At 46.0% G+C, this 24,623-nt stretch overlaps 1 protein-coding gene across 1 annotated transcript in view; it reads right to left on the minus strand.

Moving 5' to 3' along the window:
• cfap299 (cilia and flagella associated protein 299) overlaps positions 1-24,623 on the minus strand; it is a gene marked incomplete at its 5' end in the record, with an annotated part of 334,969 nt that overhangs the window by 21,835 nt on the left and 288,511 nt on the right. The window contains one exon of the mRNA XM_084323181.1: positions 19,442-19,584. Within this exon, the coding sequence (XP_084179307.1) occupies positions 19,442-19,584 (143 nt within the window). The remainder of the gene's footprint in view (positions 1-19,441; positions 19,585-24,623) is intronic.

Here is a 24,623-nt window from a genome sequence, read left to right on the forward strand (position 1 = left end):
GCCCTCAGAGGTTAACTAGGCCACACCCTCAGAGGTTAACTAGGCCCCGCCTTCAGAGGTTAACTAGGCCCCGCCCTCAGAGGTTAACTAGGCCACACCCTCAGAGGTTAACTATGCCCCGCCCTCAGAGGTTAACTAGGCCCCGCCCTCAGAGGTTTCACAAAAATGATGGTGTCATCGGCATACATAATTACTTCACAGTCTTGACATACAGATGGTAGATCGTTTTATGTATAGACTGAAGAGGATTGGCCCCAGGATGGAGCCTTGGGGTACCCCTGTACTAAGGTCTTTGAATGTAGAGATTGAGCTCTGGATTTTGACACAATAGGTTGACCATATACCTTTAGGAAATCATGGAGATGCATTTTGCAGTGAGGTTCTGGCTCTTCACCTTGTTGGTCTGCTGTATTGCTGAGATGCTAGATTGCTCACAGGTACTCGGAAGAGAGCTCATATCACCCCTGTTCTTGCCTCCCTTCATTGGCTCCCGGTGCGCTACAGGATAGAATTCAAGGTTCTCCTATTCGTCTACAAAGCTCTTAATGGTAATGCCCCCTTTTACGTAGCAGACCTCCTCACCAGTGTTTCTCAAAGTGTGGGGCGTGCCCCCCAGGGGGGGTGCAGAGGCATGACAGGGGGGGGCCTTGAGATTTATTTAAAAAAAATAATAATATCTTTTTCTCAAAATCTGAAAATCATTATTTAATAAAACACAGAAAAGGATCACCAAGTTACTCTGGATAAAAAAAAACTTTACAGACAACATTGAGACAAAGCTTCCTGACACATCTCCATCCAAACTCTTGGAAGAACTCATTGAAATCTCATCTGATACCACCTGGAGAGCTAGTTTCAGAGTGTGGTGCTGAGTACCAAGTATCTCATGATGCAGCAGTTAAGGTGTTGATACCATTCATTAACATTAACATTTACATTTAGTCATTTAGCTGACGCTTTTATCCAAAGCGACTTACAAGTTCTGTACGACAAGCCATCAGGAAGGGCACAACTCTATCAGCTGAGCAACAATGTTCATCAAAGTGTTGAGTGCTACAGTGTAGGTTCGTTTATTAGGACAAGTGCATGACAGTACGGTTAGTTAGGGTTAGATTTTTTTTTTTTTTCAGATAATGGTTGAAGAAGTGCGTCTTTAGTCGACGGCGAAAGATTGGACATGATTCGGCTGTCCTAACTGGGGTGGGTAGTTCATTCCACCATTGTGGGGCAAGGACTGAGAATAGGCGACTTCTCTTTGATGACCCTCCCGGAGCTTGGATAGGAGTAAGTCTGAGGCGGCCAGAAGATGCAGAGCATAGGGGTCTTGAGGGTGTGTAGTTAGAGACCATTGACCGGAGGTAGGCGGGAGAGGTTCCCTTTGCCGCGCGGTATGCTAGGTCGAGGGCCTTGAAGCGGATTCGTGCAGCAATGGGGAGCCAGTGCAGGTCCCTAAGAAGTGGGGTGACATGGGCCGACTTTGGTAGGTTTGAGATCAGGCGGGCCGCTGCGTTCTGAATGAGTTGAAGAGGCTTAGTGGCAGTGGCCGGGAGGCCAGCGAGCAGTGCGTTGCAGTAGTCGAGGCGGGAGATGACTGTTGATTGGACGAGGAGTTGGGTGGCTTCTTTTGTCAGGAAGGGGCGGATCCTTCTGACGTTGCTCAGGAGGAATCGGCAGGTTCTGGTCGTCGCTGCGATGTGAGCAGAGAAGTTCAACTGGTCGTCGAGGACAACACCAAGGTTCATTCAGCACCACATATCTGTGTGAAGCTGGCTTTTCATCCATGACAGCTCTGAAAACAAAATATAGGGCCAAGTTGAGCCTTGAGGATGACATGCGTGTTGCCTTGTCAAAGACTGACAGCAATAAAGACTGTTTGCTTATTTCCTATGTTCGCTTTGTAAATTCCCAGTCACTGAGTGAAGATCTGCTGTTTTGCAAATATGTCAAAAACAGAGCGACAGCTGATGAGCTCTTAAAAATTATTGACAGTTACCTGACAGAACATGGACTGAAATGGGAGAACTGTGTGGGCTTTTGCTCTGACGGTGCGCAGGCCATGGCAGGGAAAAGGAGGGCGCTCATCAAGGGGGTCTCGCCAAACGCGCAATGGACGCACTGCAAATTCACAAAGAGGCGCCAGCGTCAAGACAGCTTAGCCCTGAGCTGAATGAGGTTTTGACAGAAGTTATAAACGTGGTAAATTTAATCAAAACCCGACCCCTGAAAGTGCGCCTGTTCTCTGCGCTGTGTGAGGAGATGGGAGCTGACCATTCTGCAGTGCTGTTTCACACACGACTGTGTGGCTCAGCGGAGTAACAACACAATCATCAAATTTGCTGACGACACAGTAGTGGTGGGACTGATCTCTGCAAACGACGAGAGGGCCTACCTGGAAGAGGTCAAGGTCCTGGCGGGATGGTGCCAGGAGAACAGCCTCTCCCTGAACGTCAGCAAAACAAAAGAAATTATTGTGGACTTTAGGAGGTCGGGGGTCAAGGACTACAGCCCCCTCAGCATCGACGGGGCACCGGTTGAGAGAGTGAACAGTTTTAAGTACCTCGGAGCCCACATATCCGAGGACTTGACATGGACCACACACATTGACAGTGTTGTGAAGAAGGCACGACAACGCCTCTACTTCTTCAGGCGCCTAAGGAAGTTCCAAGTCAGTCAGAAGATCCTTAAGAACTTCTACTCATGTACAATAGAGAGCATCCTGACTGGCAACATCACCTCCTGGTTTGGGAATAGCACTGCACAAGACCGAAGCAGACTACAAAGAGTGACACGTTCAGCCGAATGCACAATTGGAGGGGGGCTCCCCACCCTCCAGAACATTTACAACAAGCGGTGCAGGGGTAAGGCTAAGAGAATCATCAAGGACTCCAGCCACCCGAACAACTGCCTCTTTGAACTGCTGCGGTCAGGCAAGCGATACCGGAGTCTCAAGGAAAGCACAGAAAGACTCAGAAGAAGCTTCTATCCCCAGGCCATCAGGCTGCTCAATGAACAATAAACACTATACAACAACCATCAAATGCACACAGCACACACATCCACACGCACACACTCACTTTAAACAAACAACACACTGTAGCACCCACTCTCCACACTTTAGATCACCTAAACACACTTTATATTTATTGATAAAGGATTTGCACTACAACTCGTACACCTTACTGTAAATTGTACCTAAATTGTACCTCATCTCATTTCTGCTTTGCACTATAACGTATTGTATATTAGTACACTGCATAGTATATTGTATATTATATGGTAACTCAGTTACTTCTATTCTGCATTGAACATTGTACATATGTCTATACTGAACACTGTGACCTCTTTTTTTACTTCTAATTTACATGCTATACTATTTTATTTCATACTTATCTTGTCTATCACAGTCTCTGGAGCGTAACAGTAAGAAGCATTTTGTATAAAAGTATTCTGTACTTCTGTATCACAACTATTAAAGAAACTTGGAACTTGAACTTGGCTCTCGCGAGGGAAGGTGTTGTCAATTTGAAAGGTCACGATATTGGTGTTATTTCAATAAATTTAAACATGGCCCATTTCATGACTATTTTGTTGCGGCGAGGGGGGGGGGGGGGCCCAAAATATTTTGGTCCGCCAAAGGGGGGCCTGACAGAAAAAGTTTGAGAAGCACTGCCCTATACCAACGTCAGGGTCCTCAGATCTGCTGATAAGGGTCTCCTAACCACCCGTAGGTCCAACTTCAAGTCTAGGGGCGGGCGGGGCATGCTTTTGCTGCCGCAGCCCCTGACCTCTGGAACAGCACCCCCACGTCCATCAAATCTGCCCCCTCCATCGAGTCTTTTAAATCTAAGCTCAAAACTCACCTATATTCCTTAGCCTTCCCTGACTCACTCTGACTCTTGCCTTGTTTGTTTTGACGTGTTGTTCTGTTTCTTTGTTTGTCTGCTGGTTGTTTATTTATACTTCAGGAGTATTTTATTTATTTTTTGCTACGCGACCCACTGTAAAACACTTTGGTTGACAAGTGTCATGTTTAAATGTGCTATACAAATACATTTGATTGATTGATTGGATAATATTCCCAAACCAGATACATGAGGCGTTAAATAAATCATTCTCCTCGTAGCAAACATCAGTGTAAAGAAGAGGCGGCTTGGTGTTAAAACATCTCCTTTTAGACAGCGTGTCACAACTTCTAACCCTAACCAACCAACTAGTATCTTCTATCTACTGTCTGCTCGGCCTGTCCAGGACCTTTCTGGAGACAGAGGAGGAGGAGGGAGCTGAGTACATGAACAGATGGGGGACATTAAATACACATCAACGATGCTGGAGGTAGGGAGCTGCCTATCTGTGGGATAACGACACATAACCTTAACATTAACCTTAACCCTGACTTTAACATTAACCCTGGTCCCCCACCTCCCTAAAACAAGCCAGAGTCACGCCCCTCATAAAAAAACAAACCCTGAACCCTACCGTCATAGCCAACTATCGTCCTGTCTCTCTTCTCTCCTTTCTTTCTAAAACACTTGAACGTGCTGTATCCAACCAACTTACTGCTTATCTCTTACAGAATGACCTCCTAGACCCCAATCAGTCTGGCTTCCGGACTGGCCACTCCACAGAAACGGCCCTCATTGCGGTCACAGAGGCACTTCACTTAGCAAAAGCGAAAGGCCTCTCCTCTGTCCTGATTCTCCTAGATCTATCTGCAGCCTTCGACACAGTCAACCATCAGATCCTCCTCGCGGCCCTCGCAGGAATGGGAGTGGCTGGATCTGCGCTGACATGGCTGACATCATACCTCAACGACCGCTCCTACCAAGTGTCATGGAGAGGGACTCTGTCGGCCACCCGCCCCCTCCGGACGGGTGTCCCCCAGGGCTCGGTCCTAGGACCCCTTCTCTTCTCCCTCTACACTAAATCACTGGGTAACATTATCACGTCTCATGGCTTCTCATATCATTGTTATGCCGATGATACTCAACTCTTCCTCTCCTTCCCTCCCTCAGATATCCACGTCTCTGAGCGGATCTCGGCCTGTCTGTCCGACATCTCCGCCTGGATGACGACCAACCACCTCAAACTGAACCTAAGCAAAACAGAATTGCTCCACCTGCCGGCCAAATCCTCCCCCCTGACCGACCTCTCCATCACAGTCGAGAATGCAGCTGTGACCGCGTCCCCGACCGCCAAGAACCTTGGTGTTGTCCTCGACGACCAGTTGAACTTCTCTGCTCACATCGCAGCGACAACCAGAACCTGCAGATTCCTCCTGAGCAACGTCAGAAGGATACGCCCCTTCCTGACAAAAGAAGCCACCCAACTCCTCGTCCAATCAACAGTCATCTCCCGCCTCGACTACTGCAACGCACTGCTAGCTGGCCTCCCGGCCACTGCCACCAAGCCTCTTCAACTCATTCAAAACGCAGCGGCCCGCCTGATCTCAAACCTACCGAAGTCGGCCCATGTCACCCCACTTCTTAGGGACCTGCACTGGCTCCCCATTGCTGCACGTATCCGCTTCAAGGCCCTCGACCTAGCATACCGTGCGGCAAAGGGAACCGCTCCCACCTACCTCCGGTCAATGGTCTCTAACTACACACCCTCAAGACCCCTACGCTCTGCATCTTCTGGCCGCCTCAGACCTACTCCTATCCAAGCTCCCGGAGGGTCATCAAAGAGAAGCCGCCTATTCTCAGTCCTTGCCCCACAATGGTGGAATGAACTACCCATCCCAGTTAGGACAGCCGAATCCCGTCCAATCTTTCGCCGTCGACTAAAGACTCACTTCTTCAACCATTATCTGAAATGATTAATAAAAAAAAAAAAAAAAAAAGATCTAACCCTGACTAACCTTACTGTCATGCACTTGTCCTAATAAACTAACCTACACTGTAACACGCAACACTTTGATGAACATTGTTACTCAGCTGATAGAGTTGTACCCTTCTTGCTGTCTTGTCGTACAGAACTTGTAAGTCGCTTTGGATAAAAGCGTCAGCTAAATGACTAAATGTAAATGTAAATGTAACCTAACCCTACCTTTAACATTAACCCTAACTTTAAAGGAAAACTCCAACATTTTGGGAAATTTGCTTATTTGCCATCTACCCTGGAGTTAGACAAGAAGATACATACATTTTTCTTCTCTGTGCATGCAGTAGGAGTAGGAAGACGTTGGGAACTAGGCTAATGGAGGAACCTACTTCCAGTGACTGACGCTAACGCTAAGCTAGGCTAACGGTGCGCATCTTCCTACTCCTACTGCATGCACAGAGAAGAAAAAAGGTCTGTATCTTCTTGTCTAACTCCAGGGTAGATGGCAAATAAGCTAATTTCCCAAAATGTTGGAGTTTTCTTTTAACATTAACCCTAACCCTAACCTTAACTTTAACCTTAACCTGACCCTAACCCTAACCTTAACTTGAACTTTAACCTTAACATTGAAGCCTTAATCCATGCTCCTAATCTGGTCACATGGTTTAATTCATGCTCCCAATATGCTCAAACTGTTTAATCCATGCTCCTAATCTGGTCACATGGTTTAGTCTGTGCTCCTAATCTGGTCGCATGGTTTAATCCATGCTCCTAATCTGGTAACATGATTTAATACATGCTCCTAATATGGTTGCATGGTTTAATGGTTTAAAGAGTGGTCGAGAGCACTCTTACCGAAAAATAAGAAATTCGTACCCCCCAAAAAAAAGAAAAAAAAGCCTACCATTGGTTAATTATCCCCAAATACGACTTTAAAAATACAGAACTTTTCAATAATAATAATAATAATTATTATAACTTATTGCGTGCGTTCTGTCTGAAATGGATTATATATTGCTGTTAGAACAGTTATGCTCTGGCCGCCCAGGCCATTGATTGATTGAAGATTTTATTAACAGATTGCAGAATGGGTACAATACAGTACAGCTCAATACACACAATTGTTAAGGAGGCAGACCAGAGAAAGACTTTCGTCTTGTTTACATCAGGGTCCCCCATTTTCAATTCATAATGACATTTATGACATACACAACATACAGATATACAGAATAGATATATATCATGACATTTATGACATGACATACAGATATGCAGTACTGTATACGTAGCATAGAACGCATATTTAGAGATCATCTATCAGTGGTTCCAAACTTCTGTTTTATGCGGACCACTAGATTGTTATCAAGAACATTTGCGGACCACCTCGTATGCAAACAGTAAAACATAAATAAATAAACAACTGACTTAAACCCAGTAACACACAAGACCCTCTTCTTGGACCAAGTAGGTTTCGTCGATAATCCAATGTACAGTTACCCCCACCCGCCTACCCACCCCCCCCCCCCCCCCCCACCCCACCCACCCAACCACCTCCAATGTACAGTTCCCCCCCCACCCCACCCCACCTACCCCCCCCCACCTCCTCCAATGTACAGTTTCTACATCAAATGTATATACTCTCTTTTTTTTTTTACTCTTTTTGTATCACAAACAATACTGTATTTGTAGATCTGGTACGTCATAAATGTATAGATGTAGCAGTACTGTCTATCTGTATGTCATGTATGTCATATATGTTATGATGAATTGAAAATGGGGGACCCTGATGTAAACAAGACGAAAGTCTTTCTCTGGTCTCCATCCCCTTAACAATTGTGTGTATTGAGCTGTACTGTATTGTACCCATTCTGCAATCTGTTAAAGGGGAACTATTTTACTATTTCTTTCACTATTTGGGCACTTTTACACAATTCCTGTGAGTTTATGGAACACCTCTGTAATTTTAATTTTTTTTTAATTCATTGTTTTGTATTTCTAATCAAGTCCTCAAAAACAGCATTTTTCGACCTCAAGATCTTAAGCCGTTTTGAGCCTGGGCTCCAACCACAATGGTAATGGTTCTGCTTCGCCTGAACATCATCATGCAGCGGTGTCTCTCTGACATCACAGATCAGCACATTTTCAGATGACTCAGTTCAGTGAGGGTGAATATTGTGAGAGGAGAATTGGAAGAATGCGCCAATATGAGAATTAGAGACATAGATCATATTAATATAAGTCCACATAGCTAGGAAACAATGCTAAACACTGAAAAAGGCCATTTATAAGATAGTTCGGGACGGTACCGACCCCTTTTTGACATTATTATCATATATTAATATTTTTATGAGTGATGCAATAAATTAACGTTTTTAAAATCAAACGTTTTCAAGTATTATTATCACTACTATGTCACAAATACATGTAGAATGTAAAACGTTAGGTTGGCAATAGTTTAGCAATAGGTTAAAAGTGAGTTTATATCATTTTAAGCTTTTATTTTCCACTCGCGTATTTGACCCGGAAGCGGAAATGAAAATGTTGAACGATCGGAATTGGAATCTTTTTGCGGCCATTTTGAAGAGGGCCTCGCTAGCTATCTGCCAGTGTTGGAATTTCTCCAATCTACACTTCCTGTGGTCCGCTATGGTGGTTCAAAGTTCAGCGTTCTGAATGAATCATATCAATAATTGTTATGATTCGCGATAATAAGCTACAAAAGGTAACGTTTTTGACAAATATTGAAACGCAGTCAGTTTCTCCACACTATTGTAATCATGTAGGAATAATTAGATCTGAAATTAGTTACAAAATGATTACACTGTGGGAGAAATAAAAAAGTACAGTCGATTACATTAAATATCAGTATATGTTATTATGCACGCCTGGTGATACTATATCCAAATTGAACTCGGCCATTTGAAAGATACTATATGTATATATATATATAAATGTGCGAATTGGCTATAATAAGGTAATGTATAAGCATATATTCTATATTCTATAATAATATTTCAAATGGCATTGGTCCGGATGGGAGAATTCAGTACTGTATATACAAAACCTTCAATTTGATCATCTTCCCTTTATTAATTTCCTTAGATCTTTTGTACACATGATCTCAAGAGGGTACTGAATGAGCTCAGTGGCAGTTTTTTAAGTTTGGTCATTATTATCATGGTTTTATTCACTGTCAAAGATGAAAAGAAAAATCATAATTCATATTTTCCTTTGTTTCATCAGAATTTAAGCAAGCCTAGTAATAGACACAATATTTATGACACTGAGAATACATTCATTGAGGTCCATAGATGTTCCTAGATACCAAGAATATGCAAATAGCCCTTGTAGAAGTGGAGCAATATTCTATTTACCTAGGTATACATTTTATGCAGATTTTCACCTGGGGTGGAACAGGTTAATACAATTTCCAATCAATCAATCAATCAAGACCCGCGTCGCGGGCACTGCATTCCGTTCTCAGAATGGATTTGAGAGAGATGTGTCATCCAGTTTGACTTGGAGCACGCACTGTATATGCGCACTGCCAGTCATATATGCGGAGATATTCAGACTCTAGATCTATTTGCAGAGCCAGATGAGTGGCAACCTGTGCGATTGGCTCTTGACAACGCACAGTCTTTCTTCATTATTGACAAAGCCTACAGTACTTTGCTGGAACGATTCATTTTGCATGTACTGTATACAGTATGTGTGTATGCGCACACAGCGGGAGGTGGCCAGAAGCGCGCAACTAGCCAACTATTACTATGCGCAACTAGCCAACTATTACTATATTAATACAGTATATTCCACTATATAGCTATAGGTGCTCTATGATGACAATACATTTGATTCCTATCTAATTTTGATCCATCGCAAAGCGATCCAGCACTTGAATACGGCCGGGGGATCCGATGCAGACCCACGGCTCTCGTATTATAATGAGCCCGAGAGGCGTGTCTCTGTATGCAAATGACTTGCGCGAGAATGCGCATCCAGTTTAGAATGAGTGGGATTCACCATTCAAAAAACCTGGGTAAGAACAGATTTGGACTTTAAGAACGGCTTGATGAATGTGGCGGTGGCTTTTCTTAAGACAGGTAAGCAAGAATATAAGAAAAATAATAAGAGAGTATTGTTGAATGAGGCCCATTGTCTGTCTACATTTATTTAGACTAACATTGGTATTTAAATACTATTGAGTGCAGTTGAGAAATTGTGAAACTGTGGTGGATTAACGTAATTCACACACTGAAGTTGGAACTGTCTATAGGTTGCGGGGTCCGGGGACAATTTAGCGTGTGGTACCTTCTCGACTCTACCTGAGTCGAATCGAGTTGATAAATAACATGCAGGCAATAGCTTTAGCTAACGCTATCATAGCCATCATGATCTGTAATGTCAACTGGACAACGCCAGCCCCGCCTGCCAACGCCATATAGATAGCGAACGGTAACTAACGTTTGCAAACGAAGCCAATGTCATCCAGCCGACACCACAGATCTAGCTATGACAACATGCTAACGCTAATGCCAACGAAGTGAGAGTAGGGAACGGTAGAGAGAACGGTAGAAAGAGGCAGCACTTAATTTGCATTGGCAAGAGTTTATCTCATTCTTTATCTCGACCTTGTATAGGAAGCCGGCCTGTTTTGTCTGCACGTATCAAACCCCCGTCCATTATTAGAGGCCCGTCCTCTATTTACCCTCCACTATTAGAGGATTTACGGTATACTGTTTAGGAAAAGTGGATGGATTGCATCAGTACTCTGTATCTGCCAATACCTGATATTTACACAGAACTGGCATGGGCAGTGCATCTCTCATCTCGCTCTGAGATCAAATATCTCGTCATCCTGTGCATCTCTCATGAGATCAAATATCTTGTCATCCTGTGCATCTCTCATGAGATCAAATATCTTGTCATCCTGTGCATCTCTCATGAGATCAAATATCTTGTCATCCTGTGCCTGAGTTTGAATAAAAGAAGTGAGAAATAGTACTTTGCATGAAACTGTCACAAAACTCAAAATGTTCCGATTTACTGTCCCTGTTTGGTTAGCATTCCTACCTGCCTGCTTGGTTAGCATTCCTACCTGCCTGCTTGGTTAGCATTCCTACCATGCCTGCTTGGTTAGCATTCCTACCATGCCTGCTTGGTTAGTATTCCTACCATGCCTGCTTCGTTAGCATTCCTACCTGCCTGCTTGGTTAGCATTCCTACCATGCCTGCTTGGTTAGTATTCCTACCATGCCTGCTTCGTTAGCATTCCTACCATGCCTGCTTGGTTAGCATTCCTACCATGCCTGCTTGGTTAGCATTCCTACCATGCCTGCTTGGTTAGCATACCTACCTGCCTGCTTGGTTAGCATTCCTACCATGCCTGCTTCGTTAGCATTCCTACCATGCCTGCTTGGTTAGCATTCCTACCTGCCTGCTTGGTTAGCATTCCTACCATGCCTGCTTCGTTAGCATTCCTACCATGCCTGCTTGGTTAGCATTCCTACCTGCCTGCTTGGTTAGCATTCCTACCATGCCTGCTTCGTTAGCATTCCTACCATGCCTGCTTGGTTAGCATTCCTACCCGCCTGCTTGGTTAGCATTCCTACCATGCCTGCTTGGTTAGCATTCCTACCCACCTGCTTGGTTAGCATTCCTACTCGCCTGCTTGGTTAGCATTCCTACCATGCCTGCTTGGTTAGCATTCCTACCATGCCTGCTTGGTTAGTATTCCTACCATGCCTGCTTCGTTAGCATTCCTACCATGCCTGCTTCGTTAGCATTCCTACCATGCCTGCTTGGTTAGCATTCCTACCATGCCTGCTTGGTTAGCATTCCTACCTGCCTGCTTGGTTAGCATTCCTACCATGCCTGCTTGGTTAGCATTCCTACCATGCCTGCTTGGTTAGCATTCCTACCTGCCTGCTTGGTTAGCATTCCTACCATGCCTGCTTGGTTAGTATTCCTACCATGCCTGCTTCGTTAGCATTCCTACCATGCCTGCTTGGTTAGCATTCCTACCATGCCTGCTTGGTTAGCATTCCTACCATGCCTGCTTCGTTAGCATTCCTACCATGCCTGCTTGGTTAGCATTCCTACCATGCCTGCTTGGTTAGCATTCCTACGATGTCCGCTTGTTTTTTTACACACACACACACACACACACACACACACACACACACACACACACACACACACACACACACACACACACACACACACACACACACACACACACACACACACACACACACACACACACACACACACACACACACACACACACACACACACACACACACACACACACACACACACACACACACACACACACACACACACACACACACACACACACACACACACACACACACACACACACACCACACACACACACACACACACACCACACACACACACACACACACACACACACACACACACACACACACACACACACACCACACATACACCCCCCCCCCCCCCCCCCTCCATGCCAGATCTCAGCCTCATAGGGTGAAACGGTGGCCGCTAGAGGGTGGGCACATGTTTGTGGACCGACCGACCGACCAACCAACCAACAGAGCGAGTTATAGAGCAGCTAAAAATAGAGTTATTTCATTGGTTTAATCCTTACTTAAAGGGTAAGTCCAGAACTTTTGGATTGTGCTGAGCCTTCCGACATCATCATGTATGAGTAGGGAATAGGGCTCGAGGTCCAACATCACAATTTAAAGCTACATGGTGCAGTTTTGGCAGGCAGTCCGGGGGACCAGAGAGACCTTCTAGCCACAAACTACCAGCCATGTGTACCGTTATTTTGATCTGTGCATCCATACAGTTCGCTGACAGTTCGGACTAAATGAGATTCCACAGGACAGAGTTGACGTCTTCTTCATTTCGTCTCATTATTCTACAGTAGTATTCCAAGACAATGTCTGTTTTCCTCACCGTGAAAACACTTTCAGAATACCAGTCCATAATACACAAATACCAGTCCATAATAAAAAAAAAAATCATCTTCATATGCTTGGTCTTCGTAACTCCTGTGTTCGCCTCTCAGGGAAAATGCAAATGCTCTCTCTCTCCCCCCCTCTCTCTCTCTATCTGTCTCTCTCTATCTGTCTCTCCCTCTCTCCTCTCTGTCTCTCCCTCTCTCTGTCTCTCCCTCTCTCTCTCCTCTCTGTCTCTCCCTCTCTCTCTCCTCTCTGTCTCTCTCTCTCCTCTCTCTCTCTCCTCTCTCTCTCTCTCCTCTCTGTCTCTCTCTCTCTCTCTCTCTCTCTCTCTCTCTCTCTCTCTCTCTCTCTCTCTCTCTCTCTCTCTCTCTCTCTCTCTCTCTCTCTCTCTCTCTAAAGGGGTTAATCTTGGGGTTAGAGCAGGAGGTTTGAGCAGTGAGTGGGCAGCAGTTCCAGCATCTGCTCCCTCTTAGTGGCACCACACGTACTGTGTTACTGTTCCCCACAGAGAGGGGGGGGGGGGCTGTGGGAGGGGTCAGAAGGGAGGGCTGAGGGGGGCGTTGGGGGAAGGGAAAAGAGAGTCAGGGGGGAAAATGGTATAAACACATATATATATATATGAAAATAAGTCCTCATTCAGAATGCAGTGGCCCGCCTAATCTCAAACCTACCGAAGTCGGCCCATGTCGCCCCACTTCTTAGGGACCTGCACTGGCTCCCCATTGCCGCACGAATCTGCTTCAAGGCCCTCGACCTGGCATATCGTGCGGCGAAGGGAACGGCTCCCGCCTACCTCCGGTTAATGGTCTCTAACTACACACCCTCAAGACCCCTACACTCTGCATCTTCTGGCCGCCTCAGACCTACGCATATCCGAGCTCCGGGAGGGTCATCAAACTAACCTACACTGTAGAAGTGTAGCACCCAACACTTTGATGAACATTGTTACTCAGCTGAGTTGTACCCTTCCTGATGACTTGTCGTACAGAACTTGCAAGTCGCTTTGGATAAAAGAGTCAGCTAAATGACTAAATGTAAATGTAAATGTATATATATATAGGAAGAGAAGTCATAGATAGACAGATAGACAGATAGATAGATAGATAGATAGATAGATAGATAGATAGATAGATAGATAGATAGATAGATAGATAGATAGATAGATAGATAGATAGATAGATAGATAGATAGATAGATAGATAGATAGATAGATAGATGAAAATATCGGAACATCTTTTTTTGCTTATTGCTTCCTTTTCCCTGTGACTTCAAAACGGTTTATTACTACTATCTATACTAGTCTGTTCTCAAGAGAGGTGGAGGATGAAGCCCTACCAGAGGTAGAGAGAGAGGGAGAGGTGGAGGAGGGAGAGAGAGGTGGAGGAGGGAGACAGAGAGGAGGGAGACAGAGGGGTGGATGAGGGAGACAGAGAGGTGGAGGAGGGAGATAGAGGGGTGGAGGAGGGAGACAGAGAGGTGGAGGAGGGAGACAGAGAGGTGGAGGAGGGAGATAGAGGGGTGGAGGAGGGAGACAGAGAGGTGGAGGAGGGAGATAGAGGGGTGGAGGAGGGAGACAGAGAGGTGGAGGAGGGAGATAGAGGGGTGGAGGAGGGAGACAGAGAGGTGGAGGAGGGAGATAGAGGGGTGGAGGAGGGAGACAGAGATGTGGAGGAGGGAGAGAGGTGGAGGAGGGAGACAGAGAGGTGGAGGAGGGAGACAGAGAGGAGGGAGACAGAGAGGTGGAGGAGGGAGACAGAGAGGTGGAGGAGGGAGACAAAGAGGAGGGAGACAGAGAGGTGGAGGAGGGAGACAGAGAGGTGGAGGAGACAGAGGTGGAGGAGGGAGACAGAGAGGTGGAGGAGACAGAGAGGTGGAGGAGGGAGACAGAGAGGTGGAGGAGGGAGAGAGGTGGAGGAGGGAGAGAGAGAGGTGGAGGAGGGAGACAGAGAGGTGGAGGAGGGAGACAGAGAGGTGGAGGAGGGAGACAGAGAGGTGGAGGAGACAGAGAGGTGGAGGAGGGAGAGAGAGAGGTGGAGGAGGGAGACAGAGAGGTGGAGGAGGGAGACAGAGAGGTGGAGGAGACAGAGGTGGAGGAGGGAGACAGAGAGGTGGAGGAGACAGAGATGTGGAGGAGGGAGACAAAGAGGAGGGAGACAGAGAGGTGGAGGAGGGAGACAGAGAGGTGGAGGAGGGAGACAGAGAGGTGGAGGAGGGAGACAGAGAGGTGGAGGAGGGAGATAGAGGGGTGGAGGAGGGAGACAGAGAGGTGGAGGAGGGAGATAGAGATGTGGAGGAGGGAGAGAGGTGGAGGAGGGAGACAGAGAGGTGGATGAGACAGAGAGGTGGAGGAGGGAGACAGAGAGGTGGAGGAGGGAGACAAAGAGGAGGGAGACAGAGAGGTGGAGGAGGGAGACAGAGAGGTGGAGGAGGGAGACAGAGAGATGGAGGAGACAGAGAAGTGGAGGAGGGAGACAGAGAGGTGGAGGAGGGAGACAGAGAGGTGGAGGAGGGAGACAGAGAGGTGGAGGGGGGAGACAAAGAGGAGGAGGAGGGAGACAGAGAGGTGGAGGAGGGAGACAGATAGGTGGAGGAGGGAGACAGAGAGGAGGGAGACAGAGAGGTGGAGGAGGGAGACAGAGATGTGGAGGGAGACAGAGAGGTGGAGGAGGGAGAGAGGTGGAGGAGGGAGATAGAGAGGTGGAGGAGGAAGACAGAGAGGTGGAGGAGGAAGACAGAGAGGTGGAGGAGGGAGACAGAGAGGAGGGAGACAGAGAGGAGGGAGACAGAGAGGAGGGAGACAGAGAGGTGGAGGAGGGAGACAGAGAGGAGGGAGACAGAGAGGTGGAGAGAGACAGAGAGGAGGGAGACAGAGAGGTGGGAAACAGAGAGGAGGGAGACAGAGAGGAGGGAGATAGAGAGGTGGGAGACAGAGAGGAGGGAGACAGAGAGGAGGGAGACAGAGAGGAGGGAGACAGAGAGGTGGAGGAGGGAGACAGAGAGGAGGGAGACAGAGAGGTGGAGGAGGGAGACAGAGAGGTGGAGGGAGACAGAGAGGTGGAGGAGAGAGACAGAGAGGTGGAGGGAGACAGAGAGGTGGAGGAGGGAGACAGAGAGGTGGAGGAGGGAGACAGAGAGGTGGAGGAGGGAGACAGAGAGGTGGAGGAGAGAGACAGAGAGGTGGAGGGAGACAGAGAGGAGGGAGACAGAGAGGTGGAGGAGGGAGACAGAGAGGAGGAGGAGGGAGACAGAGAGGGGGGAGACAGAGAGGTGGAGGAGGGAGACAGAGAGGTGGAGGAGACAGAGAGGTGGAGGAGGGAGACAGAGAGGTGGAGGAGGGAGACAGAGAGGAGGGAGACAGAGAGGTGGAGGAGGGAGACAGAGAGGTGGAGGAGGGAGACAGAGAGGTGGAGGAGGGAGACAGAGAGGTGGAGGAGGGAGACAGAGAGGTGGAGGAGGGAGACAGAGAGGTGGAGGAGGGAGACAGAGAGGTGGAGGGGGGAGACAGAGAGGTGGAGGAGAGAGACAGAGAGGTGGAAAAGGGAGACAGAGAGGTGGAGGAGGGAGACAGAGAGGTGGAGGAGAGAGACAGAGAGGTGGAGGAGGGAGACAGAGAGGTGGAGGAGAGAGACAGAGAGGTGGAGGAGGGAGACAGAGAGGTGGAGGAGACAGAGAGGTGGAGGAGAGAGACAGAGAGGTGGAGGAGGGATACAGAGAGGTGGAGGAGGGAGACAGAGAGGTGGAGGAGACAGAGAGGTGGAGGAGGGAGACAGAGAGGTGGAGGAGGGAGACAGAGAGGTGGAGGAGGGATACAGATAGGTGGAGGAGAGAGACAGAGAGGAGGGAGACAGAGAGGTGGAGGAGGGAGACAGAGAGGTGGAGGAGGGAGACAGAGAGGTGGAGGAGGGAGACAGAGAGGTGGAGGAGGGAGACAGAGAGGTGGAGGAGGGATACAGAGAGGTGGAGGAGGGAGACAGAGAGGTGGAGGAGAGAGACAGAGAGGTGGAGGGAGACAGAGATGTGGAGGAGGGATACAGAGAGGTGGAGGAGGGATACAGAGAGGTGGAGGAGGGAGACAGAGAGGTGGAGGAGGGACACAGAGAGGTGGAGGAGAGACAGAGAGGTGGAGGAGGGATACAGAGAGGTGGAGGAGGGAGACAGAGAGGTGGAGGAGGGAGACAGAGAGGTGGAGGAGGAAGACAGAGAGGTGGAGGAGGAAGACAGAGAGGTGGAGGAGGGAGACAGAGAGGTGGAGGAGGGAGACAGAGAGGTGGAGGAGGGAGACAGAGAGGTGGAGGAGGGAGAGAGAGAGGTGGAGGAGGGAGACAGAGAGGTGGAGAAGAGACACAGAGAGGTGGAGGAGGGAGGCAGAGAGGTGGAGGAGGGAGACAGAGAGGTGTCAGGTCATGACTCACCGGGTCTGGACTCTATGCTCAGGTCATGACTTACCTGGTCTGGACTCACCTGGTCTGGACTCTATGCTCAGGTCATGACTCACCTGGTCTGGACTCACCTGGTCTGGACTCTATGCTCAGGTCATGACTTACCTGGTCTGGACTCACCTGGTCTGGACTCTATGCTCAGGTCATGACTTACCTGGTCTGGACTCACCTGGTCTGGACTCTATGCTCAGGTCATGACTCACCTGGTCTGGACTCACCTGGTCTGGACTCTATGCTCAGGTCATGACTCACCTGGTCTGGACTCACCTGGTCTGGACTCTATGCTCAGGTCATGACTCACCTGGTCTGGACTCACCTGGTCTGGACTCTATGCTCAGGTCATGACTCACCTGGTCTGGACTCACCTGGTCTGGACTCTATGCTCAGGTCATGACTCACCTGGTCTGGACTCACCTGGTCTGGACTCACCTGGTCTGGACTCCACCCAGCAGTGAACAAGGTGAAAGCCACTTCCCACCACGTTCCTTCTCCTCCACCAACCGCACTGTGGTCCAGGTTCAAACCATGTTCACAACAATGCATTCACTACATTTACCAGAAGTCGTGACGCATCGGTGAGGTTTTGGTCTTTGGTTCTAGAATGTTCTGTTGGACTCTGAGAGCCTTCTGTTTGGACCCCGAGAGCCTTCTGTTTGGACTCTGAGAGCCTTCTGTTTGGACTCTGAGAGCCTTCTGTTTGGACCCCGAGAGCCTTCTGTTTGGCCCCTGAGAGCCTTCTGTTTGGACCCTGAGAGCCTTCTGTTTGGACCCTGAGAGCCTTCTGTTTGGACCCTGAGAGCCTTCTGTTTGGCCCCTGAGAGCCTTCTGTTTGGCCCCTGAGAGCCTTCTGTTTGGCCCCTGAGAGCCTTCTGTTTGGCCCCTGAGAGCCTTCTGTTTGGACACCGAGAGCCTTCTGTTTGGACTCTGAGAGCCTTCTGTTTGGACCCTGAGAGCCTTCTGTTTGGCCCCTGAGAGCCTTCTGTTTGGACCCTGAGAGCCTTCTGTTTGGACACTGAGAGCCTTCTGTTTGGCCCCTGAGAGCCTTCTGTTTGGACACTGAGAGCCTTCTGTTTGGCCCCTGAGAGCCTTCTGTTTGGACCCTGAGAGCCTTCTGTTTGGACCCTGAGAGCCTTCTGTTTGGACCCCGAGAGCCTTCTGTTTGGACACTGAGAGCCTTCTGTTTGGACCCCGAGAGCCTTCTGTTTGGACCCTGAGAGCCTTCTGTTTGGACCTGAGAGCCTTCTGTTTGGACCCTGAGAGCCTTCTGTTTGGACCCTGAAACACTGTACATTCAGTGAACAGAACCATGTAAGCAAGGCCCTGTGGCATGGTCACACGAGGTCATACATGTTGTTGTTTGGGAACGTGTGACGAGAACCATGTAAGCTAGGCCCTGTGGCATGGTCACACGAGGTCATACATGTTGTTGTTTGGGAACGTGTGACGAGAACCATGTAAGCTAGGCCCTGTGGCATGGTCACACCGAGGTCAGGTTGTTGTTTGGGAACGCGTCTCTCCTCCCTGTCCAGGTGTGTTTGTCCTCTTGGGATTTCTAGCACATGTCCGAGATGTAGGGGATATGTTACTATGCGAGAGCGTGTGTGGAATGCGGGAATGGTTTTGGTTCCAATCATTTGCTGCCAGCTCTCTATGTACACAGCTCCGCTGTTACACAATTACTAACAACGATGGTATCTGCCACACTGAAGGGATATTAGGATCTTACTTTTCACACCGGTTCAGGCGTGGGAGGACGTCCTGGAACGGCTCCCCCCTTGGCAGTGATGTATCTGTATCAGTTGTATGAATATGAGTGCATTTGTCACCGTGTTGATAAAGGTCACCCCCCCCCCCCCCTCCTCCTCTCTCCTTGTACCCCCATCAGCCAAACCAAACCTAATCACATCTGTCTCGTCCGCGTGGAGTCAGCACTTCTTGTTTTTAAAAACCCGCTAGCGTGTATATCTGTTTTACATCTGTGTAAAGAAGAGGCCGGTCCTGGCGGGTATGTCGAAGCCACAGAGGCTATTGCTGTATGTGCGAGAAGCAGCCACAGGCTCTGTTGTGCAGAGAGCTCCGTCCAAACCCAGCGCTCTCTCTCACGTCACACTGGATCTTTAATCCCAAATAAGATTTCCTCACCCTTCAAATCTCGTCAAGCCCTCAGCCGCTCAGCGCAAAGCCCCAGAGCGGCGTGTTTTACGGTGTGGAGGGAAGGCTCACCTTAGATCCGTCGGTCTTGGCATAAGTCTCCTCTTTCCACTGAAATACGGTTCAAAATCATGGGTTTGGAGTTTGTGGGAGTAGTCTATATAGCCAGATACTTCCTCTCCAAGACCATTTCGGTCCCGTATGAAAATAATCGACTGTGAAAAGAGAAAGAGAGAAAGAAAAAGGAGAGAGAGAGAGAGAGAGAGAGAGAGAGAGAGAGAGAGAGAGAGAGAGAGAGAGAGAGAGAGAGAGAGAGAGAGAGAGAGAGATTAATAACACCGTGTAAATAATCATGACTGTGCAGCTCGGAGTGAGAGCCAAGAGGGGGTAATATCAATCATTACTAATGGTGAGATAGAGGGGGTAATATCAATCATTATTAATGGTGAGATAGAGGGGGTAATATCAATCATTACTAATGGTGAGATAGAGGGGGTAATATCAATCATTACTAATGGTGAGATAGAGGGGGTAATATCAATCATTACTAATGGTGAGATAGAGATGATAATATCAATCATTACTAATGGTGAGATAGAGGGGTAATATCAATCATTACTAATGGTGAGATAGAGGGGGTAATATCAATCATTACTAATGGTGAGATAGAGGTGATAATATCAATCATTACTAATGGTGAGATAGAGGTGGTAATATCAATCATTACTAATGGTGAGATAGAGGGGGTAATATCAATCATTACTAATGGTGAGATAGAGGGGGTAATATCAATCATTACTAATGGTGAGATAGAGGGGGTAATATCAATCATTACTAATGGTGAGATAGAGATGATAATATCAATCATTACTAATGGTGAGATAGAGATGATAATATCAATCATTACTAATGGTGAGATAGAGATGATAATATCAATCATTACTAATGGTGAGATAGAGATGATAATATCAATCATTACTAATGGTGAGATAGAGATGATAATATCAATCATTACTAATGGTGAGATAGAGATGATAATATCAATCATTACTAATGGTGAGATAGAGGGGTAATATCAATCATTACTAATGGTGAGATAGAGGGGTAATATCAATCATTACTAATGGTGAGATAGAGATGATAATATCAATCATTACTAATGGTGAGATAGAGATGATAATATCAATCATTACTAATGGTGAGATAGAGATGATAATATCAATCATTACTAATGGTGAGATAGAGATGATAATATCAATCAAGTTCAAGTTCAAGTTCAAGTTCTTTAATAGTTGTCATACAGAAGTACAGAATACTTTCATACAAAATGCTTCTTACTGTTACGCTCCAGAGACTGTGCTAGACAAGATAGTATCAAATAACATAATAACATAATATAGCATGAATTTAGAAGAAGAAAATGAGGTCACAGTGTTCGGTATAGACATATGTACAATGTTCTGAGTTACCATATAATATACAATACACAATACTATGCAGTGTACTAATGTACAGTACTATCTAGTGCAAAGCAGAAATGGGATGAGGTACAATTTTAGGTACAATTTACAGTAAGGTGTACGAGTTGTAGTGCAATCCTTCATCCATAAATATAAAGTGTGGGGAGTGGGTGCTACAGTGTGTTTGTTTAAAGTGGGTGTGTGCTATAAAGTGTGTGGAGTGGGTGCTACAGTGTGTTTGTTTAAAGTGAGTGTGTGCGTGTGGATGTGTGTGCTATGTGCGTTTGGTGGTTGTTGTTGTGTAGTGTTCATTCATTGTTCGTTTAGCAGCCTGATGGCCTGGGGATAGAAGCTACTTCTGAGTCTTTCTGTGCTCGCCTTGAGACTCCGGTATCGCTTGCCTGACCGCAGCAGTTCAAAGAGGCAGTTGTTCGGGTGACTGGAGTCTTTAATGATTCTCTTAGCCTTGCCCTTGCAACGCTTGTAGTAAATGTTCTGGAGGGTGGGGAGCCCCCCTCCAATTGTGCGTTCGGCTGAACGTGTCACTCTTTGTAGTCTGCTTGTAGTCTGCTTGTAGTAATCAATCATTACTAATAGTGAGATAGAGGTGATAATATCAATCATTACTAATGGTGAGATAGAGATGATAATATCAATCATTACTAATGGTGAGATAGAGATGATAATATCAATCATTACTAATGGTGAGATAGAGATGATAATATCAATCATTACTAATGGTGAGATAGAGATGATAATATCAATCATTACTAATGGTGAGATAGAGGGGTAATATCAATCATTACTAATGGTGAGATAGAGGGGTAATATCAATCATTACTAATGGTGAGATAGAGGGGGTAATATCAATCATTACTAATGGTGAGATAGAGATGATAATATCAATCATTACTAATGGTGAGATAGAGATGATAATATCAATCATTACTAATGGTGAGATAGAGATGATAATATCAATCATTACTAATGGTGAGATAGAGATGATAATATCAATCATTACTAATGGTGAGATAGAGGGGGTAATATCAATCATTACTAATTGTGAGATAGAGATGATAATATCAATCATTACTAATGGTGAGATAGAGATGCTAATATCAATCATTACTAATGGTGAGATAGAGATGATAATATCAATCATTACTAATGGTGAGATAGAGGGGTAATATCAATCATTACTAATGGTGAGATAGAGGGGGTAATATCAATCATTACTAATGGTGAGATAGAGGGGTAATATCAATCATTACTAATGGTGAGATAGAGATGATAATATCAATCATTACTAATGGTGAGATAGAGATGATAATATCAATCATTACTAATGGTGAGATAGAGGTGATAATATCAATCATTACTAATGGTGAGATAGAGGGCGTAATATCAATCATTATTAATGGTGAGATAGAGATGATAATATCAATCATTACTAATGGTGAGATAGAGATGATAATATCAATCATTATTAATGGTGAGATAGAGATGATAATATCAATCATTACTAATGGTGAGATAGAGATGATCATATCAATCATTATTAATGGTGAGATAGAGGGGTAATATCAATCATTACTAATGGTGAGATAGAGATGATAATATCAATCATTACTAATGGTGAGATAGAGATGATAATATCAATCATTATTAATGGTGAGATAGAGGGGGTAATATCAATCATTACTAATGGTGAGATAGAGATGATAATATCAATCATTATTAATGGTGAGATAGAGGTGATAATATCAATCATTACTAATGGTGAGATAGAGATGATAATATCAATCATTACTAATGGTGAGATAGAGATGATAATATCAATCATTACTAATGGTGAGATAGAGATGATAATATCAATCATTACTAATGGTGAGATAGAGGGGGTAATATCAATCATTATTAATGGTGAGATAGAGGGGGTACTATCAATCATTACTAATGGTGAGATAGAGATGATAATATCAATCATTACTAATGGTGAGATAGAGGGCGTACTATCAATCATTACTAATGGTGAGAGAGGTGATAATATCAATCATTATTAATGGTGAGATAGAGGTGATAATATCAATCATTACTAATGGTGAGATAGAGATGATAATATCAATCATTAATAATGGTGAGATAGAGGGGTAATATCAATCATTACTAATGGTGAGATAGAGGGGGTAATATCAATCATTACTAATGGTGAGATAGAGGTGATAATATCAATCATTACTAATGGTGAGATAGAGGGGGTAATATCAATCATTACTAATGGTGAGATAGAGATGATAATATCAATCATTACTAATGGTGAGATAGAGGTGATAATATCAATCATTACTAATGGTGAGATAGAGATGATAATATCAATCATTACTAATGGTGAGATAGAGGTGATAATATCAATCATTAATAATGGTGAGATAGAGGGCGTACTATCAATCATTACTAATGGTGAGATAGAGGGGGTAATATCAATCATTACTAATGGTGAGATAGAGGGCGTACTATCAATCATTACTAATGGTGAGATAGTAAAGTGTCAGAGCTTAGTGGAATAACGTCAAGTTCGACCTAGTTAATGTGAAGTACCGCGCACCGGAGAATCTACACCGGTGAATGCAGAGCCCTTTCCAGCTGGATTATTGCTTTGGTCCTGTGGATGTTGGAGCGGAGGAGAATCGTCTACCACCCACTACTGTGTGGGATTTACCCGTGAGGAACATCACTCGAGCCCGTCTCTTGGAGAGGCTGGCCGGCTTTCACCTATGCTGCACGCATACTGGGATTACAGCTGCTGCTTTCGTCTGCCGAGCAAGGGAGTAATATACCGCCTCCCATAGCAGGAGCTTATTGAGTCCCCGTTGATCCAGACTTTGCATTCGAACATTTCCTCCCCCTGCTGGCTTACAACCGGTGGGAACCCTACTAGTATCTCCCGCTGCCTTGCTATTGTACCATAGATATAATTCCTAAGATACAGGTGGTATTCTCTATCTCCTGCGTAATATGAGAATGGACATACGTTATTGATTTGCTTACGCACATTCCTTTGCCTTATACGCGCACCCTATGTAAAGTATATTATATACTATCATTGCTGCTAATAAATATTCTTAAACCCAGTTTTGTGTGGAACCGTGTCATTGTGGAGGTGTTCTCATCATATACCTGTGTACTGTATGGCCAGTAGTAATGTACATAAGACAGTAGTTGTTTAATGATACCATACTTATTAATACAGTCAGGGAATTGTACCCCTCAGTTACAATTGGTCCTTCGAGCCCCGGATAAGAATTAGCGTAATATTAATATAATATTAATATTAACATGGCCGATGATGAACACTCCACAAACGGTTCTCCTAAGCTAGATCGCCCGGAGCGCAGACGGCAGCCACCTCTTCACCTAGAGGACTACGTTGTCAGTCCAATACCTAGCTTTAAAAGGAAGTTAAATGCGGATAAAATAACTAAAGCGGATAGTAAAAGTATGTCCAACCCTAACGACCAGGCGACCCCGCCAGTAGAGACCCTAGTGGGTTCTAACGTAACTGACCAAGCTCACGGTGGGGACCAGGAGGGACCCGACATGACTTTACCCCCCGCCAACGTCGACGAGGTAGTCCCCGGAGAGCTCCAGGATAAAGAAAGCCCTCCAGGGACGGAACCCGACCCACTACCAGAAGAGACGCACACCCAGGAGACGGACCTCCTCGGTACGCGACAGGAGAACGGATCTCCAACGAGCACTGCCAGAAGCCGATCACCTCCGCCTGTGTCTTCCCC

The sequence above is a fragment of the Notolepis coatsorum genome (genome assembly GCF_963971535.1).
Source record: "Notolepis coatsorum genome assembly, chromosome: 10".
NCBI lineage: Eukaryota > Metazoa > Chordata > Actinopteri > Aulopiformes > Paralepididae > Notolepis > Notolepis coatsorum.